Source organism: Chrysemys picta, chromosome 3, assembly GCF_011386835.1.
Source record: "Chrysemys picta bellii isolate R12L10 chromosome 3, ASM1138683v2, whole genome shotgun sequence".
Classification (NCBI taxonomy): Eukaryota; Metazoa; Chordata; order Testudines; family Emydidae; genus Chrysemys; species Chrysemys picta.
Window position 1 is genome coordinate 56,560,892 of NC_088793.1, and position 23,332 is coordinate 56,584,223.

Genomic DNA, 23,332 nt, shown 5'->3' on the forward strand with positions numbered 1-23,332 from the left:
TAAGCCCAGTGACAAGTTCAGTAGTAAAACTATTTAAATAGGATTAGAGCATTTACAGAGGCAAAATAATGGCTCCCCAAAGAATTTCTGTCTTAGTAAAGCACATGGTGACTCTGCAGGTCAAAATAACAGGCCAGATCATGAAATGCTGTGAAATAACATATCTGGTGTGATCAGAAGTCAGTGGAGCTATGCTATAAAACCCCAGCTGAGGATCTGCCCCCAAAATATTCAATTAGAAAAGAGCTATTTGAGAAGACTTATCATAAATTAGGTGAAAGACATTTCATTCTTTTGTAATATATACACAGATGTTCCCAAGTTATGTGAGGGATGGATTTGGCCCTCTAAATCTATAGATCTTTTCTGCATATTGCAATAATGAGACTTTTCATCTGAGTAAGTGCTGTAGCATCAAGATCAAGACTTAATTCTTTCTGTCTCCAGCAACTGTTGGGTATTCCCTTAGATAGTGAAAATCATCTTGCTGCACTGATTTCATTTTACACCCGCTGAGGATCTGGCCCTTTATTTTTGTGCAGACGCAAAAGCAAACTTTTAGCTTTGGCGGTAAATGGGAGAGCGAAGAGTGAGAGCTCAAAGTCAGTTGAAATATTGAGAAATATTTTTCCTAAATGTTCTTTTTCTTCATTACATATAGGAAACTTCCGTGGGTTTTTTTGGTTGGTTGGTTGGTTTGGTTGTTGTTGTTTTTTTCAGTTATCTATGCGTAAAAAAACTTTCCCTATATTGTTGTATGTTTCTTGATATGATATGGAAATCACTGGTTCTGCTGGCAGGTGGGAAATAGGATAGCAAAGAAGTTGTTTATTTAATCAAAACTTCCGAATTTGAATGCATGTTGTACATAGAAGAAGAAAATTCTAATACCAGGTTTTACATTTTAACTGTGATGAGTTTTGTAATACAGTTGTCTGTACAAAATGCTTTAAGCTTAATGCTTGTGTACTGTGTTTTATTAAAATGGAATAACATATCACCCCTTTTTAGTCCAAGTAATATTTATTTTCATCAAATTCCATACATTTCAACCCCTATATTCAGACCTTTATACAATGGGAACAAGAACTCCTAGGTAAAGTGCTGTCTCCAGATTTTAGCCAGCACACTCAAATTACTATACCAAGTCATTTGCTTACTGGTTGTACAGTAAGTCCATCTTGACTGAATGACCTGAGCACATTTTGGAAGTCTCTTCCTTTATTAATGTTCATATAATAATCAATATTTTATACAGCATTGATGCATTAGTTTTGCAAATGGTCTGAATAGAGGGATTTCACGGTGTGTGTCTACACGAGCACGTGCTTATGTTTATCTCCATGTATTGAGCAACTTTGATCTCTGGACATTGGGGCCTTTTTTAGCTTAAATGGAAGAAAATAGAGCCTGCATGAAATTAAGCCCCATAGTATTAATAGTTAAAGTTAATAATGTATAGTATCAATATACTTTTGCAACAACCTAGAGCATTCATCCTGAATAAGTCTATTTACTTTTTCTGCATGACGTCATATTTAAAAGCTAAATTTCAGTAGCAACGTTTTTCAGTGAAAATTCAATATTTTGTTCTTTTTGTGGGTGTTCTGTTTGTTTGCAGTCAGATGAGTGAGCCTCATAGCGGTTTGACGCTCAAATGTGCCAAGTGTGGAGTAGTTTCAACAACAGCTTTGTCAGCCACCACCGCCAGTAATGCCATGTTAGTCCTAATCATTTACATCTTCTTGTTACAAATCTTATACAGTGCATGTGAGAAAATACTTTGATGATGAAAATTGTGTTTGCTAATACTGTATTAGAGCACTGAACATATTTAAATATTCTTGTTAAAATTGGCAACTGTGTTTATTAACTGAATAGGGGATACTCTTTAGAACATAAAGTACAATGTTTTTTATATATTTGTCTGTGGTTTTCAAATTAACTAATAAGTTGCCATCCTAAAAAGGTTTTTTTTTTTTAGTAATGGGTTTTTATTTATCTACTTGCAGTTATATAATGTTGTTTTCTCTCTCTCTTTCTCAATAGGGCATCCCTTTGGAGTTCCTGTGTTGTGTTGCCTCTTCTGGCTCTGACGTGGATGTCTGCAGTTCTGGCCATGACAGACAAAAGATCAATATTATTTCAGATACTCTTCGCAGTATTTGATTCATTGCAAGGCTTTGTTATTGTCATGGTCCACTGCATTCTCCGAAGGGAGGTGAGGAATAATTTCTCGATCGCTAAATGCTGTGTTTCTCACATACTATTTAATATTATATACAACATATTCTTTCAAAAATTCACTTATTGGTATAAAGAAAAAAAGGAATTTTTTGAGATGAGATTTAAAGAGGGGCAAGTGAATAAGGATCTCAAACAGTTCTAGACAGATGATGAGGCAACAGAAGAAAGAGAACAGCCCCCAAATGTAGAAACTCAGTGGACAGGGACAGATAGGAAGTTGAGAGCGAATAAAGGAATGAACAAGATGGAGAGTACATGGACGTGAGGTTGAAGGAAGATTGTTTATTTTTAGATGCAAAATGCAGCACAGTTAATTTCAGTGGAAAAATGGGCCCACTTAATTACAGGTCATCTTTAAATTGGGCCAAATAGGTCTTGTTTATTTCTAACTTTTATTTATCTTTGATATTATGATTATACACAATCAGTGCAGACCTAAGATTCCTTTTCCAAAGGAACAGATTCTGTGAGTTTTTCACATGTAGAAAGACTGATCAAATATATAATTGCTTTCATTTACACTATTCCATCTTAAACAGAAAACTGTTGAAAATATACAAAACTTTAGGAGCTAGGTGTGGTCGTTTAATGAAGCCTTTCAACTCTATATCGGTTCAAATCATGTTAGGTCACAGTAAGTGTGGTGCTTTCAATTTATCTAGGTTAGGATGTTTATCAACATCACTAAACCATACCACATGTGTAGCACAATTCACAGTTATTGGCAGTATCTATTCAAGGGAGCTGCAGTGCTGGAATAACAGGGTGCATCGGGTCACATTTAAGGTTTATTGGCCATGCTGAGTGAGGAGGCTTGCACAGTGTCTCTTCTCTCCATCATTCACTGTCCTAAGAACTCAAGTTCACTATGTTCATCAAAAACAGCATGCAGGATAGTGACCCAATCTATTTCAGTCTCCCTGTGGTATTCTAATTTGTGTGAATATTGTATCCTACCCAGTGTGTGTGTGGGGGGGAGGGGGGGGGAGTCACGTTGTGAACCACTAAGTCATTCGATTATTTCACTAGAGACAGGCAAGAGTCTGAAAATGGAGGGAATATGGGCTATGGCTTAAAACAAGAGATTCCTGGGTTCTAAAAACTGAATTAATATGCCTTGCTCTATTCCTGACTTGCAGTGTGACCTTGGACAAGTCCCTGTGCCTCATTTTACCCATCTGTAAAAAGGATAACAATACTAAAAGTAGCCCTCAGAGGTGTTGGGAGGCAAAATTATTTAATGTTTGTAAACCAGTTTGAAATCTTTATATAAAAGGCACTATATATAAAGTGGATTTTTTTTTAAAAAAGTTTATATTATTGTTATTACTTATCACCCACAAGGCCTACTGTTCCCTCCATATTTTGTATACCTTTCTAATATTGGGTTGGCAGGTACTTGCAGAATTGGAAGCCACCAGATCATACATTCTTACAGTGAAATGGTAAAAGACTACAATTATTTAGACCTCATTTCTTCAGCCAATAAAAAGTGATGACAGTTTTATGTAGAACTATTAGCTGAATCCTTTCTTCCTCAAGTGCTCACACACAGAATCTTCTTTCCTCCACCTTCTTATCCTAACACTCATCTGAATTTAAGAGCTGGAGCAAAATTTGAGGAACTAATTAAGATGGGGTTTTTTTCCAAATGGGAAAGGGATCAAAGAGATGATACACTACTGAAGCAATTTTCTTTCATAGCATTAGTTAATTGTCACAGGATACAAGGCACTGATGCAAGAAGCCTTCTCGTACCACTTCAGTACCCACATTTTAAAAATGCCTACATTCTACTTTTATAATATGCACACACATTCTCAGGCAAGTAATTGCAAAAGGACATATGCATTTGCTTACACAAACAGAGTATGTGCATTCATGTATCCGTTTATCTCACAGAACACATTTGTATAATCCACTGATTGACAGGTGTTATGTCACCCTCTGTGCCCAGTTCATAGAGGATATGGGTCTATAACAGTTTTCAGCTAAAGAGTTCTTGAGTTCAATCTGTGGTAACTCACACCCTTAGCTCTGGAGAGCCTTGATTCCATCAAGGTGATGTAAGCTATTTAAGTGAGGAATCATGTGTGATTCAAAGTGGTGTGGGTCCACAGAACCACTGGATGAACTTCCTCTGTTCAGAGATAGGATGTAACTATTGCTCAGTGGTGTGTTATGTCCCACTTTGTACCTATTGCCTTGAGGACTTCAAGAACCTGGTTCTTTAGTCACCCTATACATCATGCTTTTAGCTCTGGAGGTTCACAGTTCAATTCCTGGTGTCAGCTAACATAGCAGCTATCACATGGGCACATTTTCAAGGAGCAATTTAGTTGTTAAATTGTTTAGAATACATTTTACCTGAAATTGTAGTCCATTACTTCACATAATCCAAAGAAGACATTTCTCTCTACTCATACATGACATAGAAATCTTACCAATGTATTTTCCATTCTTAATGATGAATGCCATACAAATAATGAAGCCATTATATCTTCCATAAGATTCATCTAATGTTTACAATATGCCAGTGTAAGCAAAATATTAATTCGGACTGTCAAATAACATACCACTAATAATATATCATAGAAAAATTCAAACAAAGAAAAGGTCAGAGATGCTTTACTATGCCCTTAATATTGTTAATTCCAAAAATGATGCATTCTTGTTCATGTAAATATATAAAATCTTTTTCTCATTATACTTGATGTATTGGTTTGGACATAAACATTGGAAATGTAAGAACATGTGTGTATCTACCTTCTCTTTCCATCCAAAACCCACTAGTCTGTCACTTCAGTATTTTTGTCTGAAAGTGAGCTATTTAAGAGGCTGCATGGCTGTTCGATAGGGCACTAGAGTGGGACTCTAGAGACCTGGCTTCTGTTCCCAATCTGCTGTGTGACTTTAGGAGTGTCACTTCACATCCCTCTGCCTCAGTTCCCAATCCTGTAAAGTTAGGATAATGATACTTTCCCCTCCTTCATGCTTTGAGGCCCATGGGTAAAAAATGCTATAGAAGAGCTAAGTATTATTATTTTTAACTTGAAGACTAATGGGGATATTCCCACCCTATCATATCACTATTCATTCTTGTCTTCTTGCTGTTAAAGTACCTAATGAGACATAGAGGGAGTGTGGTATGCATGTTTCTATAATAAAACAGAGAATGATAGAAAAGCCTAGTGCTAATAGTCTTCCTTTCCAGAATACCAGAACAGTATGCCTGACATGCTTGAACACAGCCTCTTCTGAAGCTATTTTGAGTCATGCTGAATGACTCCAAATGCTGGTGGTGATGGGAGGAACCCATGTGTATTTTCTGCTTTTTCCCTGCTCCTACTGATTGAAATGCATTCGGATTAAATACATGTTTGGTGTCTAAATCTCAACCCACATTTCTATATTGCAAGAGAAAAAAGGTGCATGATTAGGGAGAGAGGATAAGTTATAAGAGTCTTGAATTGGTTACTGTTGCTAGGGAAACCACTTCCTTGGTTCATGCACATTCATCACATCTGTCTCTCTTAGTCTGCCTGGCTCTAAAACAACCTTACAGCTTGATGTTAGAAAGAAAAAAATAAACTACAAAATGATTCCGAATGAATGGTGGAGAAAAACAAATGAGCATTTCAAAGGCCCACCTTTTGTTTGTGACATTGTCTGAGGATTCTGCCTCTACGGCCGTGGAGTAGGAAACCAATAGGTGGGTCAGGTTATTCCCTTTGACAAAATCCCTTAAAGTCTGTAAAGACTGGATCCACAAAGGGAATTAGGCACTGCTACACTCAGCATTGCAATGCCTAGCTTTCAGGCACCTAGAAAATCAGTGGAATCCACAAAGGCTGCATTAGGCACCAAGGGTCTCCATACAACACACAGGGAGAGATAGGTGTCTGAGAATGGGATCCACAAAAGCTAGCATGCTAGGCAGAGAGCCACCACTGCTACCCAATGGGAGATGCCAATGACAGAGGAGTTCCCTCAGCCCCTGCCCATTTCAGGGAGTTAGGGACCTACGTTCAGGCAGTGGGATGTGGGGTGGCTATCTCTCTTGCAACCCACATTTGGGAACTGTTTCTCTCTTGAAGTCAGGTGCAATAGCCATTTCTTGTGAGAATGCCTTAGGTACCTGCCTAATACCACACAAAACAGCCGGGGGAGCGAGTGGCTTCCTTCAGAATCTTTAGCCAGTGGTTCAAGTGATCACTCAGCAGGATGTGGGAGACTCTGGTTCAGTGTTCCCATCTTCCTGAGGAGGGGAATGGATTTGAACAGGGATTCCCCACCTCTCAGGTGAATGCTTTAACCACTGAGCTATGGGATATTCTGAAGAGGGCCTCTCTCACTCCATTTTGGAAGCTGTTTCACTTTGTTATAAATAATTGGGCCTCAGAAACAGTGGTTAGGAAGTGGCAGGAAGCCCCTGTTCAAATTCCTTCTCCTCAGGAAGAGTGGGGAATTGAACTGGGATTTCCTATATCCCATCCGAGTCCCTTAACCAATGGGTTAAAGGTTGGGGGGGGCTGCCTCTCCCCCTCCGATGTTTTGTGTGGAGATAGGCACCCTCTGAGCACACTCACTGGATCAGGACCCACAGGCAAGCTAGGTGAGGGGACACCTATCTTCTCGTGATTTGAGGCTTGTGCTGGGGCTATGGCATGACAGGCATTCAGGCTCCTGCCTCAGGCAGCAGTACACATGCCCAGAGGCAGAAACATAGGCATCTAGGGAATTTTTACACTGTAAATGCAGGTGCTGAGTGAGTTTAGGCACCTACAGACTTACACAGCAGCTGTGCAGGAATTTTGTGGATCACAGTGATGCCTAAATCTGGAATTTAGGTGCCTAAATCTTTGCGGATCTGGTTCTAAGTTCTTTCTCCAAACCAGAAACTCTATAGCATTCTTAATTAGCAACAATAATTCTTCATCATCTCAGCTACTTTTGTCTCCAATATGTCTCTGAATGATTAAACAGAAGATGGATGGGTCGGTGAGGACAAAAAAATAGTATTTTCATGGTGCATGCTTACAAGTTGCAATTTACATCATTTTGATGGACACTGCTATCTCAGACATTCAGCTGTAACATCCTAATAGTATGTTACTTGCATTTAAGACATGTTTTAGAATGCATCTATCACCAAAGGCTCTCCAGTTTATTGCTGATGGTGTATTTGAGAGAGATTAATGAGATCTATAGGAGTATGAGGTATGGGAAGCCTCCATGGGACATGTAAGAGAGAGATTTTGGATAGGGGAGGTTGTCACTTAATGTGTTTTGAAGCAATAATAGATTTGGGTTCCGTTACTTTGAGATTTGACTGAAATTCAGGGTGGTCCTCATTTTGTCAACTTAGTTCACTGATGATTTCCCTACAATATAGAACGCTAAAGTCTGACGTAGGACTTCAGCACTGATAAAGAGGGAAAAGATTTGGATTAACTTTTGTAACAACTGGGAGATGCTAAATCAGATTGTTGTCAGATGCATGCAAAACCACAACAAACATAATGCCTAAAATCAAAGTCTGATTCATAATCCAGGTCAAGCACACTTTTAATTACTCTCTCACACTTGGGGAGTTTCAGTGCCTTAAAATCACACCAAACCTTTCACACTTGCTACATCTTTTCTCTCTGCCCTATATTAGTCTTCCTCCATCTGCAGTACTCATTTAGACTTAAATATTGCAGGGCACTTTAACTCATTTAAGGGTTGAGCACTTTAAGATAATGCTTTCTAATTATAAAGATAAGGCAAAGTTTTCCATCTGCTTTTTTTCTTTTTTTCCTGCTGGGAAAGCTTGTCCAAGCTCTCAAAGAATTTGTAGCACAAAATAATGGCATTCAGAAAGCCAGGCCTTAGGCTCAGCTTCAGTTGATTAATTTAGCCTCGTTTACTGTTTACAAAATGTCTATGAGTAGCTTATGATTTTCTCTGTTTTGATTATTCTAAATCAACCACTGAATAATTTCTACAGATAATGAATGGTCTGTAGACTGCTCACAAGAAGTTCACTGAGAGTGTTTGATATTCAGCATAGAAATGGTGTTGGTTAGTTTTGATGGGACACAGGTCACGTGGCCAAATTTCTGTATCCAAGTTGGAAGATGGTAACTCTTAGAATCAGATTTCCAGTATGAATACTAACATTTATTAAATCTAAATTCTCTTTTTGTGAATACAGTACAAACATTCCTCCCAATAAACTGGTTTTCTAGAATGTCTGTGGCAAGTGTATACAAAAGACACATAAGCAAAACTGAAGCAAATTTGGTTCTTAATTCAAAGAAATATTCTTGTGTGTTTCCAAGGCCACACTTATAAATATCTTTTCCCATTGAAAGAATTTTCTTGCTGCCTCCATTTTTAATCTCTGATATGTGCAGCCAAATGTACTCACACTAGACTGCCAATGAGCAGGAACTGTTTTACCCCTTTGGACGCTACTTTCTATTTATGCATCTCTTTCCTTAGAAATTGTTCTCTGGTAATATATATACTTAAACATATGATCTTGGTCAAATTTCTTGTAAATTCTGTACATCAAACCTTCTGAAGTAGTAACTCTTGAAATATAGTCATATTAATAATGAATAATATTCATTAATGAGTGGTGACAATTTATATCAAGTTCTATAGAAGAGATAAACAATAAAATCTTACACCTTTGTCCAGTACAAAGCAGGCTACTGTCCTACTCATTGTGCTCACACTTAATAAGTTTTGTCCATTCTGAAAGGTTTTACTGTTGCAAGAGGTTTAAGAAATATTCCCTATACTTAAAACTAGAGACTACAATGTGAGCCAGTAACACCCTACAAAATGGATTTTTTTTAAAGTGCAACCAACCACTGTAATTAGGAAACTACTTCACTTTTAATGCAAATAACTGCTAAGGGTCACCTTTCAAAGCCCTTACATTTTTCAGGCATACAATACATTTTATTTTGCTATGGGAATAAAGTACTTTTTATAAACCTACCTTCTGACCTGCTGCTGCAGTCAAACTGAGTGAGAGAGCAGAGACAAACACTGCCACTGAAGACAGTTTGGGGCCAAGTAACCCCTCATCACTGACTGCTTATTAATTATATTCCTTGACAAATTTAATTCTGTGAACTGGGTCTGGCAGATTGGCAGACTTTTGTACTAGCACTAGGGTATAGTAAGAGTGTGAAATGACAGAGATAAAAAATACTGGCTGTGATATATCTAGTATCCTAAAGTAAAACTAACTTTACAGTTTAATTTTGTCTATAGCTGTATTAAAAATGTCAGAAGACTCAGTGCATCATATTGTTTTCACAGGTTCAAGATGCATTTAGATGTCGATTAAGAAACTGCCAAGATCCAATCAATGCAGATTCCTCGAGCTCTTTTCCTAATGGACATGCTCAAATCATGGTGAGTTTTTATTTTATCCTGGACTTCTAATTCATTGTCCCTAGCCAAAATAAAAAGATGACCATACATTGCTGTACATGTCAAGTGCAAATATTAATACAGTTCTTAAGTACAAGTCTGATTTCAGCTGCTGAAATTTCTTAGAAAAGTTCATCTTGTTGGTTCAGTGGTCTGTTGAATGGTGCTATTATGTGCTGAATCTCTGAATACCAAGGTTCAAGAGCAGCTGAGACTCTGCCTTTGTGGGCAGCTGGGACTACAGTGTTGTGCAGATGATGTTTTCAGTCTCAAGGATGAGTGGTGAAGTGTGAAACATACTATCTACTGAATTTCTGTACCCACTAGTTTCTGCTTGCAGAGCAGTGTTGGAGTCTGGGGGGACTTAAGAGGCTTCCCGCCTCCCCAGCTTCAAAGCAAATGCATCTATTATTTCAATTGAGGAGACAGTAGTGGGCATTCTACAAGGGAAAGAACTAGCTAGAGTTAAGGAGTCAGTGAAAGTTAGGGTTGCCAGTTTTGGTTGGACATATTCCTGGAGGTTTCATCACATGACATAATCTTTAATTAAAGATTAATCTTTAATTCCTGGAGACTCCAGGACAAGCCTGGAGGGTTGGCAACCCTAAAGTATTAGGATTTGCTAATATCCTTAGGTGCAGTTTAGTAGCCAAATACTTATCCCATTGATGTCAATGGGAACAGGATCAAGCCCTAGATGATGCAAGGATCTCTTAGCAAATGCCCTTGAAAGAGCTATTTGAGCAGAGGAAAATCAATGTTGAGATGTCAGGAAAAAGGATAAAATGACCCTTTCTGAAAAAAGAAAATTTGCTGCTTGTATTAGATACACGTAAATAAACTCTGAGGAAACTATGAAAGCAAAATTGAAATGCATTTAAGCTCTATATCAAGTTAAATAGTATTTCTTTCACTGTGACGGAGTGACCATAGATTCTTAAATGTTAAAGCATCATTCTTAAACCTGGCAGCATCTTTACCCCACTTTGAAATGAATAATAGCTACGTTCACGGTTGGAGGCGGAGGGGGCTGCAGAACTTACTGTGGTTGCATTAGAAGCAGAGATATACAGAATGCTATATAACAAATACCAAATTTAATAAGAATGTTTCAGATAAAGTGAACTAATTTGATTAAGGTTATTAATGGTAATGTGTGTTGCAGGCTATTTTCTGTATTCCTGTTTATACAATCACTATGAAAAGCTTTTTCGACAATAACCCTACTATGATATGTAGAAGTTATTCTTCCATGTAAATATAAAATTACATACTGTATCATCTTATTAAAATTACATACTATATTTCCATCTATTTTATTTTATTTTTTGTGGTCAGGCAGCATACTTTGAAAACAACCCACTTATACTTTAGGAAAAATTGTATTATTCTGCTGTTGTAAAACAATAAACTCCACCTTCCCAGCAACAAGAAACCACTTTTAAGAGACTGTGATTCTGTAAGTAGGACATTTTGGAAGCACTGGTTGGCAAAAGGTATTGTGGTTTGGTTTTCATTTAATAATGGTTGTCTTGTTTCATTGTTTCTTGTTACAGACAGATTTTGAAAAAGATGTGGACATTGCTTGTCGGTCAGGTAAGGATACTGGAACAATATGTAGTCAACCAAAACAAAACAAAAAATGAAGAAGATGTGTACTAGTGTCACTGTGAAGTAAAAGGAAGAAACAGAAAAACTATGAGGTTTTACCTGGTTACAGAAAAATATCTTTTCTAATTGCTTTCATTGTCAGAAGACATGCTGCTATATGGATAAATGTAGTTCATTATCAAAGCAAATTGTGTAAGAGTCTTTTTAACAGGATTCAGTAGTTGATAAGTGTCCCACAGGAATTTTTATATCTTAGAACACAAATGGATTTGGTGATAAAATCATCTTCATGCATACAAGAATTTTCTTCACCCCAGTAAACATGCAAATATCAGATAGCCATACAGCTAGCAAAGCACATTTTTGGTTAGATATAGGGCATTTGAAAATATGCATATAATATATAGTAGCGAAAACAATCAGTAAGTGATCTAAAGGGCCTGACTTTTCTCTGGATCTAACTAACTAAAGTTTATTGTAGTTTAAGCAGAACAACAACAAAAAAATAAAAATATATTTTAATTTCACATAATAGGTACACATTTTTATTCTATTTCAGTACTCTGTACTTTAATTGGCTCCATTTCTGTCTGCTTCTGCTACTTAAAAATACTTGTCTTCAGCAACTTACTCAGCCAATGTAGTTTAAATCAAATACGATGAAAAATTAAGGGTCTTTATAACCCATTGGGAATTTTAAGCTTTAGAGTCCCTCCATGTATTTTGTCACAATAGAGTAATAGTTCTTCCTTATTAACTAATGTTCATTACTGCTGATGTGTTTTGAAAGAAGTAAGGCAATGGAATTTAAAAACAAATACATTCCTCCTACCTTCCTAATGGAAGGATAAGTTCAGACTTAATCCATGAGCTGCACACTTTATCAGCTTTGTAGTACAGAAAGTCATGTCAAGGACACGTTTAAAGAAAGATATTTTTAATGCAGACATGAATGGACTTCACCATGTAAAATTAAGTGATTTAAATTCAATTTCCTATAATGAAAGATTTAGTAAAAGGTGACTGGGTGAGCTGGCATGACATGTGTGGTTAGAAACAATCTAATAATCACTTGCATTTCCTAAAATGAGTTTTTCCCTTTTTTTTTTTCCCCCCATTTTTGCTAAGTAATGCTATTGGGTAGTTGAAATGCCCCAATTTCTCACTTACATTTTCTTGCTTTAGGGCAAATAATTCTTGAAACATTACAGACAATCATAGATGATTTAACACAGGGGGCTGCATTGGTGAGCTGATTACTACTGTATATCAGTGTACTGATACACACTGTAATATTAGAGCCACCATGAACTTCAGGACACAGGAAAAGGAGTAAATGCATTTATGGGTATTTCTGTACCTCTTATTGTCTAGCTCACAAAATCTTAATTTTGCTGCACATGCTTAGCACTATTGTGTTTAAATCCATTCCTTTAAATGGGGGGGAAATGCTATACTTGTGCTAGAGTCAAAGATTCGTGGCAGTTGGATATTTTAAATTTATCTTTCTTATTTTGCCACTCATTTTCCTTCAAGTCCTGAAACAAAGCTTTCTTTTTCTTCTTTGACTGGAGAGACCTTCTCTGAAAGTGGTGAATGACTGTTTTATTAGCCATGTTTATATAAATCTATAGACTCTTCAAGTGCACCAAAACATGTTTATTTCATATAAACAGGCTTCTTTGCCTAGTTTGACCATATGCTGCATGTATTCAGAGATGAATTTAATACAGGAGAGTTACAAAATTCAGCAGAAAAGAACATTTAGGAGAAAAGTCAGGGGAAGACATGTACACAGTTAAGGAGATCATTAGGATGGATTGATGAAAAGATCTAGCCGCACAATCTGTCTTACGTTTTCCAAGAGGTTACACAGAGTTGATAAGGGCTGGGCAGATGTCATAGTGTATTGGGGTTTTTTGGAAGCCCTTAATCAAGTTCCACATGGCAGGCTTCTGCTTAAGCTGTAGGTTACCTAAGGTCTATCACAGAATGTAGAAATAGATAAAGGGCTGTTTTTAATTTATATAAATGATCTAGGCTTAGGGAGAGATCCAGGTCAGCTATATACTGTAGTTTAAAAGAAACTGGTTAAATAAAAGCCCATTCAAACTAATGTTTATGAAATAAAACAAAGTTATTAAATGGATAGAAAAAGATATAAGGAAATACACTGGTGAAAGGAACACAGGTAAACAAAACCATGACGATGTAAAATAAGCAGCAGCAAACATAACTCCTTGTTATGAGAATCCTGTTCTGTAATTCACAGTTCTACATAAGGATATTGGACCATGCAGAGCAGCTACAATAACAGGAACACTTTCTAGGATTTCACTAAATGATGATGAAGAAGAGAAAGGAGCAAACCCTGAAGGTATGAGCTATTCAACACTGCCTGGAAGCATCATTTCCAAAGTCATCATTCAGCAGCCCTCAGGCCTCCACATGCCTATGAGCATGAGTGAGCTGGCCAATCAGTGTTTGAAAAAAGACAACAGTGAGTTGCGGCGGACTGTGTATTTATGCACTGATGATAACTTGAGAGGTGCAGATATGGACATAATCAATCCTCAAGAACGGATGATGGAAAGTGACTATATTGTCATGCCCAGAGGTTCAGTAAACACCCAGCAATCATTGAAAGATGAGAGCAAATTGAATATAGGCATGGATACCTTGCCTCATGAAAGGCTGTTGCACTATAAAGTTAATCCGGAATTCAACATGAATCCTTCTGTAATGGACCAATTCAATATCAATTTAGATCAGCATCTTCCCACCCAGGAACATATGCAGAATTTGCCCTTTGAGCCCCGCACAGCAGTAAAGAACTTCATAGCCTCCGAGTTGGATGACAATGCAGGATTAGCAAGAAGCGAAACTGGATCCACAATATCAATGAGTTCTTTAGAGGTCAGTGATGCATAAGGAAATTACATGTTCTGTTGTTCTAATTATATGGCAACATAATAAGTCATGGCTCCTTGACTACAGCCAGTGTTTATGTTTGAGGGTACAGCTAATGTCTTAATTAAGATTAAATTACTGTTTGAAAACAGGGTTTGCTTATTCTATTCCTATAAAACAATACTGATGATGTTTAGAATTGGAATAAAAATCAAAGTAAAGTTTAGCGCCTTCAGGATGGAATGATATAATCTTGGAGTTTCAAAATTCCACCTGCCTTGCCACGAATGTCCTGACCTGCAGGATGAATTCTATTAAATAACTCTGAGTTCCAGTGGAAAAAAAAACCCTTTCCTACACGATAACATTTTAATCACTGAATTTACTGGTATCCTCAAACAATGTATATTATTCATTATTTATTTACCTCATTAAATGTGCATAATTCTTTACCAGCAATTAAGGACAATGGGCTTGATTCTACTCTAGTGTAAATCAGAGTAACTCTCCTAAGTAGCATTCCATGAAGTGACCTAATTTGCATGTACAGGTGCCTGTTTGTGCCAACATGTGTAGAATTTGCTTTGTGCAGCAGGTGCAGGTACATTTCTTGCACACTTTGCTCAGCTGTCTTTCTGGCTATTAAATTGTTCTGGAAATCATTACTGGAATCTGTCTGTAGGATTTAAACATTATAGAAAATTGCATGTGAAAACCATTTGCTTGTTTATTTAACATCTAAGGATCAAATACTTCAGTTCTTAAAAAGTCTTTACTTATGCAAAACCAATATCAGTGAGGTCAGTAGGAGTTTTTATGAGTGTGTGGATTAGAGAGTTTGGGCTTGAGATCAGAATTTTGTTTCTCTCATCAAGAGCTTTGAAAGCAAAATATTTCCCTCACTCCTTATATTGTGTTCATAATATCCACAACTCTTGCATGAGAAACACAGATTAATTAAGTAAATTTCAAAGAAAGAAGATGAATTTTGGGGTCGGCAGGTAAGCCAAGTATTGGCTATTTTTTGTAAGGTGCATTAATATGTAAATGTATAGGTAATCTTGGGACACATTTTCAAATGGACTTCTTAAAATTGCATTTTGCACACACGTCCAGTTTTATGCATACATTAGTTAGATAGACATGAAGTTACCCGATATGCATGCATAATTCCAGCTTTGGTGGGCCCAGTGCCACATTTGAAAATATGCCTTGAAGTCTATGAGAATGTTGGCTTGCATCTTTAGAATCCAAAAGGTTTATTTCTTTTATAAAAGCTTTTCACTTCACTTGTAAGATGTGTTACTGACACTGGGTCTGATTTACCACTCCGTTACACCAGTTTTATACTATGTAACTACACTGAAATCAAGAGTGATGATTAGGGTTATTATAATATATGTATTCTCTCTTATTAGGGCAACCACACAGGATCATTCTGATACATATTTGCAACTTTGTACAGTTGCATTTGCAGTTCAGAGTTCTATATGTGAAAGGAGTTCGTGGCTCCTAGCAGGTACCTAGCCAACAAGAAAAAAATGTGCGTGTGTGTGTGTGTGTGTGCACTGCACGTGCACACACGTAACATATATGGAATAGTAGTAGAGGCAGATTCCTACAAATGCCATTGCTTAGACTTGACGAGGTTGTTGGATCTTTACTCATGTAAACCCAAATTAAAGTAGAGATTGGGGGAAAGGTCCTTCCTCAAAATTTTTGAAATATCCAGTGCCACTTCCTTCATTTTAGAAAACTTTAAGACATTTCAAAAGATAGATTCAATGCAAAACTTTGTATCAGGTATTATTGATGCATCTTTCCCTTCACAGGGAAGAGGGGAAATCTTCCTTTCCTTTCTTTTAGACAAAGCATGCAAATAGATGATACCTAACTGAGAAGCCCATCTTCTCCCATCAGGATCTGTTGCTTCTCTTCTCCATCCATAGGAAAATCTGGGAGCCCCAGAAGCTTCTCTGCCAGGCATCAGGCTCCTCCGAAGGCTCCCACATCAGGTTCCCCTATCACTAGCAAGAGAGGAGGGGGATGCCTTAAGTCAGAAAGAGAAGGAGGAGCTCTTCTTCTACATTCAGTGTAGGATAGGGAATTGTGTTCCCCTGCAGGCCTCCATACTTTAATCCTCAGCATCATGATAGTTGCTCTGTAATCACTCTGCAAATGTGTTTTTACCATGTCATTCTATAGTAGTCAACATTTAACATGTAAGTGAAGTGCACCTGGGTGATTTCTGACGTGTTAATTCTAAAAAATTTTAAATTTAAGATCAGTATTTATTGAGCACATAATAAAGGGAAGAAAGTTTTTAAAACAGTTAGGGAAATGGTATAACTGGGAAATTATTTACCCTGCTACAGGAATAATATTAGATATCATAGGCCCCATTTTCAGAGGGACTCAAACCAATTTCTGATTTTGTGGGTGCAGTTTTTCACCTGCTGATACTTACACTCATCAAGAATTATGGGTGTAATTGGTTCCAACCAATTGTGTCCCAAAATAGCTGGTCTGTATACCTAGTTGCTATTATTTGTTCTCTCAATTTATTGTGGGCACAAGTACTTGTGGGTATAAAACTGAACCTGCAGAAGTAGGGGACATTTCTGAAAATGTAGGCCTTTAGCTTTAAGTGCTCTCACAAAACAAAACAAAAAACAATTCACTTGAAACTCATTTCCATTTTATTTCTGAAAAATCAGAATCACGTACTTCATTGACTGAGTCTCTTACATCATACATGTATGTGTGTCCTCACATAAAATATTCATCACACTTGGAAAATTGAGATTTTTGTGCTAACACTCTTACAAAGTCTGCAAAATTCCTGATTTTCCTATATTTACAAATCTCAAAAATGTTCCACAGTTACATCGATGGACATCTGCTTTATCCATTAGAATAATTCACTTCAAAAACTGCTTTTATGTGATATTAAGGTTATGAGACCTGTATCATAAAATCCTAACCAGTTCAAAGTTAAGGCTGAGATGTGAGGTCATAAGTATACTCTCTCATACCTGGGCATTGCATTGTATGATGCCTGGAGATGACAGTTTTAGGAGATAGCTGTAATATTCAGGCATGCTGGAATTTCCTAGCTTTTGCCTCTTTGTGTCACAGACTTATTTCCAGTTTTTGTATGTTAGTGTTTTTTTCTTATGCTTTATTGTATCGAGAAGATCTGCTTCTCTAGTTAGATAGTCCTTTACAGGTGATGTATTTATGTACAAATATTACCCAAGCACACACGTACATGTATGACTTTGCAGATTACCAAGGTGCAATCTAATGAGGTTTCACTCCAGACAGTATTGATGTTATTATAGACAAAGGCGGACATACTAGTACACCATGGTGGTTCTTACAGGGAATAATTTAACGTCTTGCTTATTTCCTGCACCTTCTTCATATGCATGGATTAAAGTTGGCTGTAAAGTGGGCATCAAAGTGGCTTTCAATGTGCTTCTTCAGTTCAGAGTGTTTTGGTTTTAATCAAGAAAGCACTCTGAATGTCCTCTTTTGGAATGGTTTTTGTTTTGAAAGTGCACACTCAGAGTGCTGTGCTCATTAAAACTAAATTACTTTGAAGTGAGCCAGTGCAGTCCCATCCACTTTGACACAACGGGGAAGGAGGGGGTTGGAAGTCTAAATGCAGAGGAAGCAGCAGATCTACGGAAGGGGCACAGCACCTGCTCCCCAAAAATGCAGGGAGAACTGGCACGAGCATCTTAGTGGAGCAGGAACGGCTGCTTCTTTTAGAGGAATACAGAGAAGGAAAGAAACACTGTACTTGATTTGTTTCAAATGAAAAGGGAAAAAAGGATATTTAGAAAGAAAAAGACCAAAAAGGAAAAAGGAGAGTAAGAGTTGTAAAAAAAAAAATGAAAGTAGAACATGCAGGAAATTGTATTAACAAGGAAAAAGAAAGACTGTGCTCTGGTAGATGACAAAAGGATAAACAGTCAAAGAAAAGGAGCAACTCTAATTTAAAAGAGAATTTGGCAGACAAGGAAGAAACTGTTGTATTCTCTTTTCAATATTCTCCTCTAAATGAGAGGACCTAGTGTGGTGCTTTGGCACATAAATGACTGGAATTCAGTTCCCAATCTCTCATTCCCCTGTATTCATTTTTCAGGTCCCAGTCCCTCATTCTTCAATCTGAAATTTCTATAGAGACAGGCACACTGCCATAAGTGGGTGGCACTTGGTTATATCACTAAAATATCACTTCTGACTCATTAATGAGAGGCATTAACATATCCCAAAGGGTAGCTCCTTCCAGGCCTCCTTAGTCAAAGATCTGATGTGGGGCCTCAGAAGGGGAGCATCATCACAGACAGGAAAATATGAGAGAACTAAAAAGATAGTGAAGGAGCTAACAACTTGAAGCAGGGAAATAATAAATGGAAAGACAGAAGAGAAGACAGAGGAAAGGCAAAGTCAGAGACACCAGAAAGGGAAAGGGAAGTTCAGGGGAGGCTTAAAATTAAGGAGGCAGAAACAGAACATTGAAATCAAAATTAAAGAACAAGGTTAAAACCATATGTGGTAGCACGAGAGGAAAGAAAGAGATAGAAGAAATACACCACCAAAACAGCATTTCTTGTCAAGCAAAGACTCAGTCATCAAGCAGTTTAGGAGCAATAAGGTAGTCTCAAGTCCTTTTTGACCTATGATATGAGAACTGAAGCAATAATTGGGAATAGAATGAGAAGAGCATCATGGGAGTTTCTGCTTTAAAATGCACCCAGATTGCATCAGTTTTTCAGGACCACCCTTACATAGATTTATCTTTCTTTCCTCCTTCCATTGTCCATCATGTGCCGAAGCAGTGCTGCTTGCCAGTTCTGTGACTCTCAGACTTAATGAAAGCCTAAGTCTATTATAGCTCCTGCTTTATTTGATTTGTTGGATGGATCTTGAGTTCCTCCAGTTCCAAAACTGCCACTACATCATTTTATATAACCTTTATAAAGGTGGAAGTTGAACCAGGCAACGAGAGGGCAGTAATTGAAGGTGTATTGAACTGGAATTCTAGTCAACACCCTGGAGAATAACATGTATTTGAGACAGTGTTTTACATGTACCTATTTTAGCTGCATGTGATATTTAAGAAAAATACATATTTTCAGTCATGTACTAAATTAAGAAATGCTTATACCTTCCCCAAAAGAGCATAGCAGCTTCAAAACAGGTGTTTATAGACTATTCAGTAAATGTGTGTGTAGGAGCTGTTATCAAAAGGAGCCTTAGTTCACAGCTATTTTGATCTACTGGGCATGAGGCCTTGTGGGTGTTGCAAGTGTGTTCTGTGCTAAAATTGCTAGGAGACATTCAGCACTCAAAATTCCCACACTTATGTGGTTATGCACTTTTTTCACACAAAATTACTGCCTTATGACTCACTGGTATTAAAGACTAATAGCCTGTACAACCTTGTATTCAAAGCTAAGCTATTTTTTTCACTAACGTGAACACGAATGGGCATTTTAAAAAATCAGAACTTCTATTCATGCTGCACTTTTATATCTCCAAAATGCCAAAAGAGATTTTCCTTTAATTTTGTAGGTAGAAAAAATCCTCCCTTGGGCTACAATGTTGTATGTCACGTTTAATCTCAGAGTGAATTATCAACTGCTGATAATAAGGATTTATATTAATGGAAACATGGAGATAGCCTTCACTATTATATCTCTGGTTTCAATTATACTTTGCACTGCATAATATCTCTTCAGGAGTTTAAGTAATTAATCAGGTAGCAGTATAATGCAAACTAGAATAAGAAGCAAACCGGGAATTCATCTTTTTTACACAGATGGAGAGGGATTATATTAGTCATTTAGTGGGAGCAGTGCCTTCCTGGTGCCAGCAAAGTAGTGCATGTTGGTGTATGGAAATTATCTTTCAGCACTGTTCTATTTTTTCCACCAATGAACAGAGTTAAAAGTTATTCTGGAATTATACAGAGAAGCTATACCCGATTAGTACAAAATACAACTGATTTAAAATGAATTGCTGCTGCAGACTTCCTTTCCACAGAATTTTACTTTGGTTATAATATAAGGGCTTTTTCCTGTGATGTGGGTTTTATCTCTGAAATCAGATAGTCAGAGAAAGTAGAGATGGAAAAGACCCACCAGATCACCTCCTGTCAATGCAGGAATATTTTCTACAGTATTTTCCTCCAACACCTTGCCCAACCTAATGTTCAGTTACTCTACTGATGGGCATCCCACCGCTTCCTTTAGGTGATTATTCCCTGGTCAAATGAACTTCACTACTGGGAATGCTTTCTTGATAACCAGTATAAAATTGCCTTAATTTCATCCCATTATTCCTGAATTATAACTTCTCAGACAAGTTCTTCCCCAACTAGCCTCTTTCATTATTTGGTATTTACACCCAAATACTTCTAGACTGTGATTATGTATTCCAACTCCACCACCACCACCTCACCCACTGTTCCACCAAAGTACATAAACTTTTTTGCCCTTTCCTTTTAAATCACTCTTGCTAGCCTCTGAATGTTTTTCATTGTCCTTTTCTGAATTGTTTCCAATGTATTGACATCTTTCTATTACTGACAGGCCCAGAGCTTTATGCAATAGTCTAGGTGCGATATCACCAGAGTTGCATAGAGAGCGACTTATACCTCCTTGGGCCAGTATATATAGCCTTGACTTTTTTTGATGGCATATTGAATTGCAAATTGATACCCAGCTCATTGTTTGCTATCACCCCTGGGCTTTTTTCCTCATTACCATTTCCCAGCTCTCTTTCTGCCATTGAATAGCTGCATGCCTTCATGTTCAATATTTTAGATTGAATCTGATTTTGTAATTTTTGCACCCCTCTAGGACTTCGTTTTTACTTCTCCATGCTCACTCTTTGCAATATGTTTGAATTTATATTATTTACATATTTTGCTTCATGCGAAGGTTACTTATTCTTCCAAATCATTAATAAAAGATACTACATGAAGCTGAAGCTAACACTGATCCTGGAAAACCCCTCTGGCTCTCATTGTAAAGTTTATGTTGATTAAACTGATACTCAGTTTTACTGGTGAATACTTGCAATTACGCTAAGAAGAGATCCACCATGGACCACCTTCATCAAGCTATGCATTCACTGGCTACCAGTTTGTTTGTTTTTTTCATTAGCCCCATCTCATTAGCTTTTGACTTCCATTAATTTAATTTGTTGAATGAGCTAGATGGTTGCCTAGATCTATAGGACCACAAAGGTGCATATACAAACCCCTCTTCTCTAGCCAACTCAGAAACCACCCTGGAAAATCATCCTTTTAGTTGATTTAAGAAAGAAACTATTTTTGAGGTTATTAGATTACTTATGGAACCTAAACATGCCAGTAATCTTGAGGTGGATTGGCAGTTTGTGTTGGTTTTACTGTACCACATATGTGAACCAGAGAAAATGGAAGTAGAAATAGTGGCATCCAGAAATAAAAGCTTCTGAGATAGCAGATCCAAATTCCTTAAGTCAATGTAAAGACTCCTGATCACTCCAATGTAAATTGGATCAGGCCCTTAAACATATTTGCCAGTTCCAAAATAACATTAAAATTGTTTGGTGTTGCCAGTGTGATAGCTGATAGGACCTGACCTTCTACCTGTTGATGTCATTGGCAGAACTCTAATGGACTTCAACTCAAAGCACAACACTATTGCTGCTCTGACCTATGACAGCAGATCATGTCTTTGATGACTTTAAGGGAATAGGCTCTGACTGATCACCATATGCAGCCCTGAAAACTATAAAGTAAAAGCACAAAACTAATATTCTTGAATATACAGTTAAAAATAAATGTCCTCATTCTGGTTGGACTGCAGAAGAATTTTGTTTGAGATACGTACACAAAATAGCCTGCTGAGTCACAGTGCCAAGGAGACATGATGTAAAACAGAAATGCTACTGTGACATCTATCCAATCAGATTGCAGTAAAGTATGGTTTAGTGTTTTGCTCACGTTTAAAGTGAACAGTAGAGTTATGTGCTTAAACCTAATCACCCATCTCTGCTTATAGGTAATGCCAGAGTACATGTGCTGCCCATGAGCAGACTTGCAGGCAAAATGCAAAATGGGTTTTAAATCCTCCATTTTTCTAAATCATGATTTCTTGCAAACCAGGTCTCTAAACTATATTTGATTTAGCACCCTCATTCATGCAGTTCAGTGAATTCAGGTTTATTACTGAATTGTGTCTCAAAACTAGTCTTTTTTAGGGACAACTACTCTAAAGTTTACCTCACGAATGAGCCTTTTTCCTTTTGTGACCACATAGCCAAACATAATACTAAATATTCTGAGTGTCTGCAAGTCCTTGAGAGCCCTGTTTGTGTTTTGGGGGTATATAAATCTCTTGAGGTACTAGTTCATTTTAGAATTATTATAGTCTCTCTGATTTTTTTACCACTGTTGTTCTAGGTTGTTGGTTTTTTTGTTTTGTTATTGGTGCTGAGACACATTTTTTCCAATTAGTCTTTAAATATCCTGGTTAATGTGGGAGGTAAAAGATACTATACAAAATGACATTTTGTTGTATTGTATAACAGTAAATACATCACAATTGAAGAATCATTTCTTTTACATTCAGATTCCTGGACTAATATTTGTCAGAAATGTAAACTAGTTTGAAGTTGTTCTCTCCAAACGAAGTCATCATTGCAGACAAGCTGAAGCTTGTATGGAAGATATAGCTGCCATTGGCTTGATTCCTCTGTTACTAAGACCAGTGTAAATCTGGAGTAACTATATTGAAATCAATCTGGTGAGAGAGAAGAACCAAGTTCTGGGTGTCTCTGTGATCCCAAAGTGATAGATATAGTCGAGATCATGATATCCAGCCACACAACTTACTGAATGAGGAGCCTGATTACATGCAGAACTCCCTGTGAAATGCAATTTCCTCTTATTCCATAGGAAAAACTAACAAACTGTTCATCATATCACAGATTAATCTTTAATTGTTAAAACAAAAAGTACATCTTTCTTAAGAAATCGTTAATATAAATATTCAAAAGGAAACACCAGGGTTATTTAAACTAATGACTATGATTGCATGAATAGAGCCCATGTTAATACACC

General features: G+C 37.2%; 1 protein-coding gene across 8 annotated transcripts in view; it reads left to right on the forward strand.

The window, feature by feature from the left end:
* ADGRB3 (adhesion G protein-coupled receptor B3) overlaps window positions 1–23,332 on the forward strand; it is a 602,553-nt gene that overhangs the window by 566,049 nt on the left and 13,172 nt on the right. For 6 of the 8 annotated variants that reach the window (XM_008178161.4, XM_005280089.5, XM_008178166.4 and 3 more), the window contains 5 exons: window positions 1,622–1,720; window positions 2,050–2,221; window positions 9,571–9,666; window positions 11,241–11,280; window positions 13,568–14,211. In XM_008178161.4, the coding sequence (XP_008176383.1) occupies window positions 1,622–1,720; window positions 2,050–2,221; window positions 9,571–9,666; window positions 11,241–11,280; window positions 13,568–14,211 (1,051 nt within the window). The remainder of the gene's footprint in view (window positions 1–1,621; window positions 1,721–2,049; window positions 2,222–9,570; window positions 9,667–11,240; window positions 11,281–13,567; window positions 14,212–23,332) is intronic. The other 2 variants (XM_008178164.4, XM_065587942.1) reach the window with 1 other exon arrangement.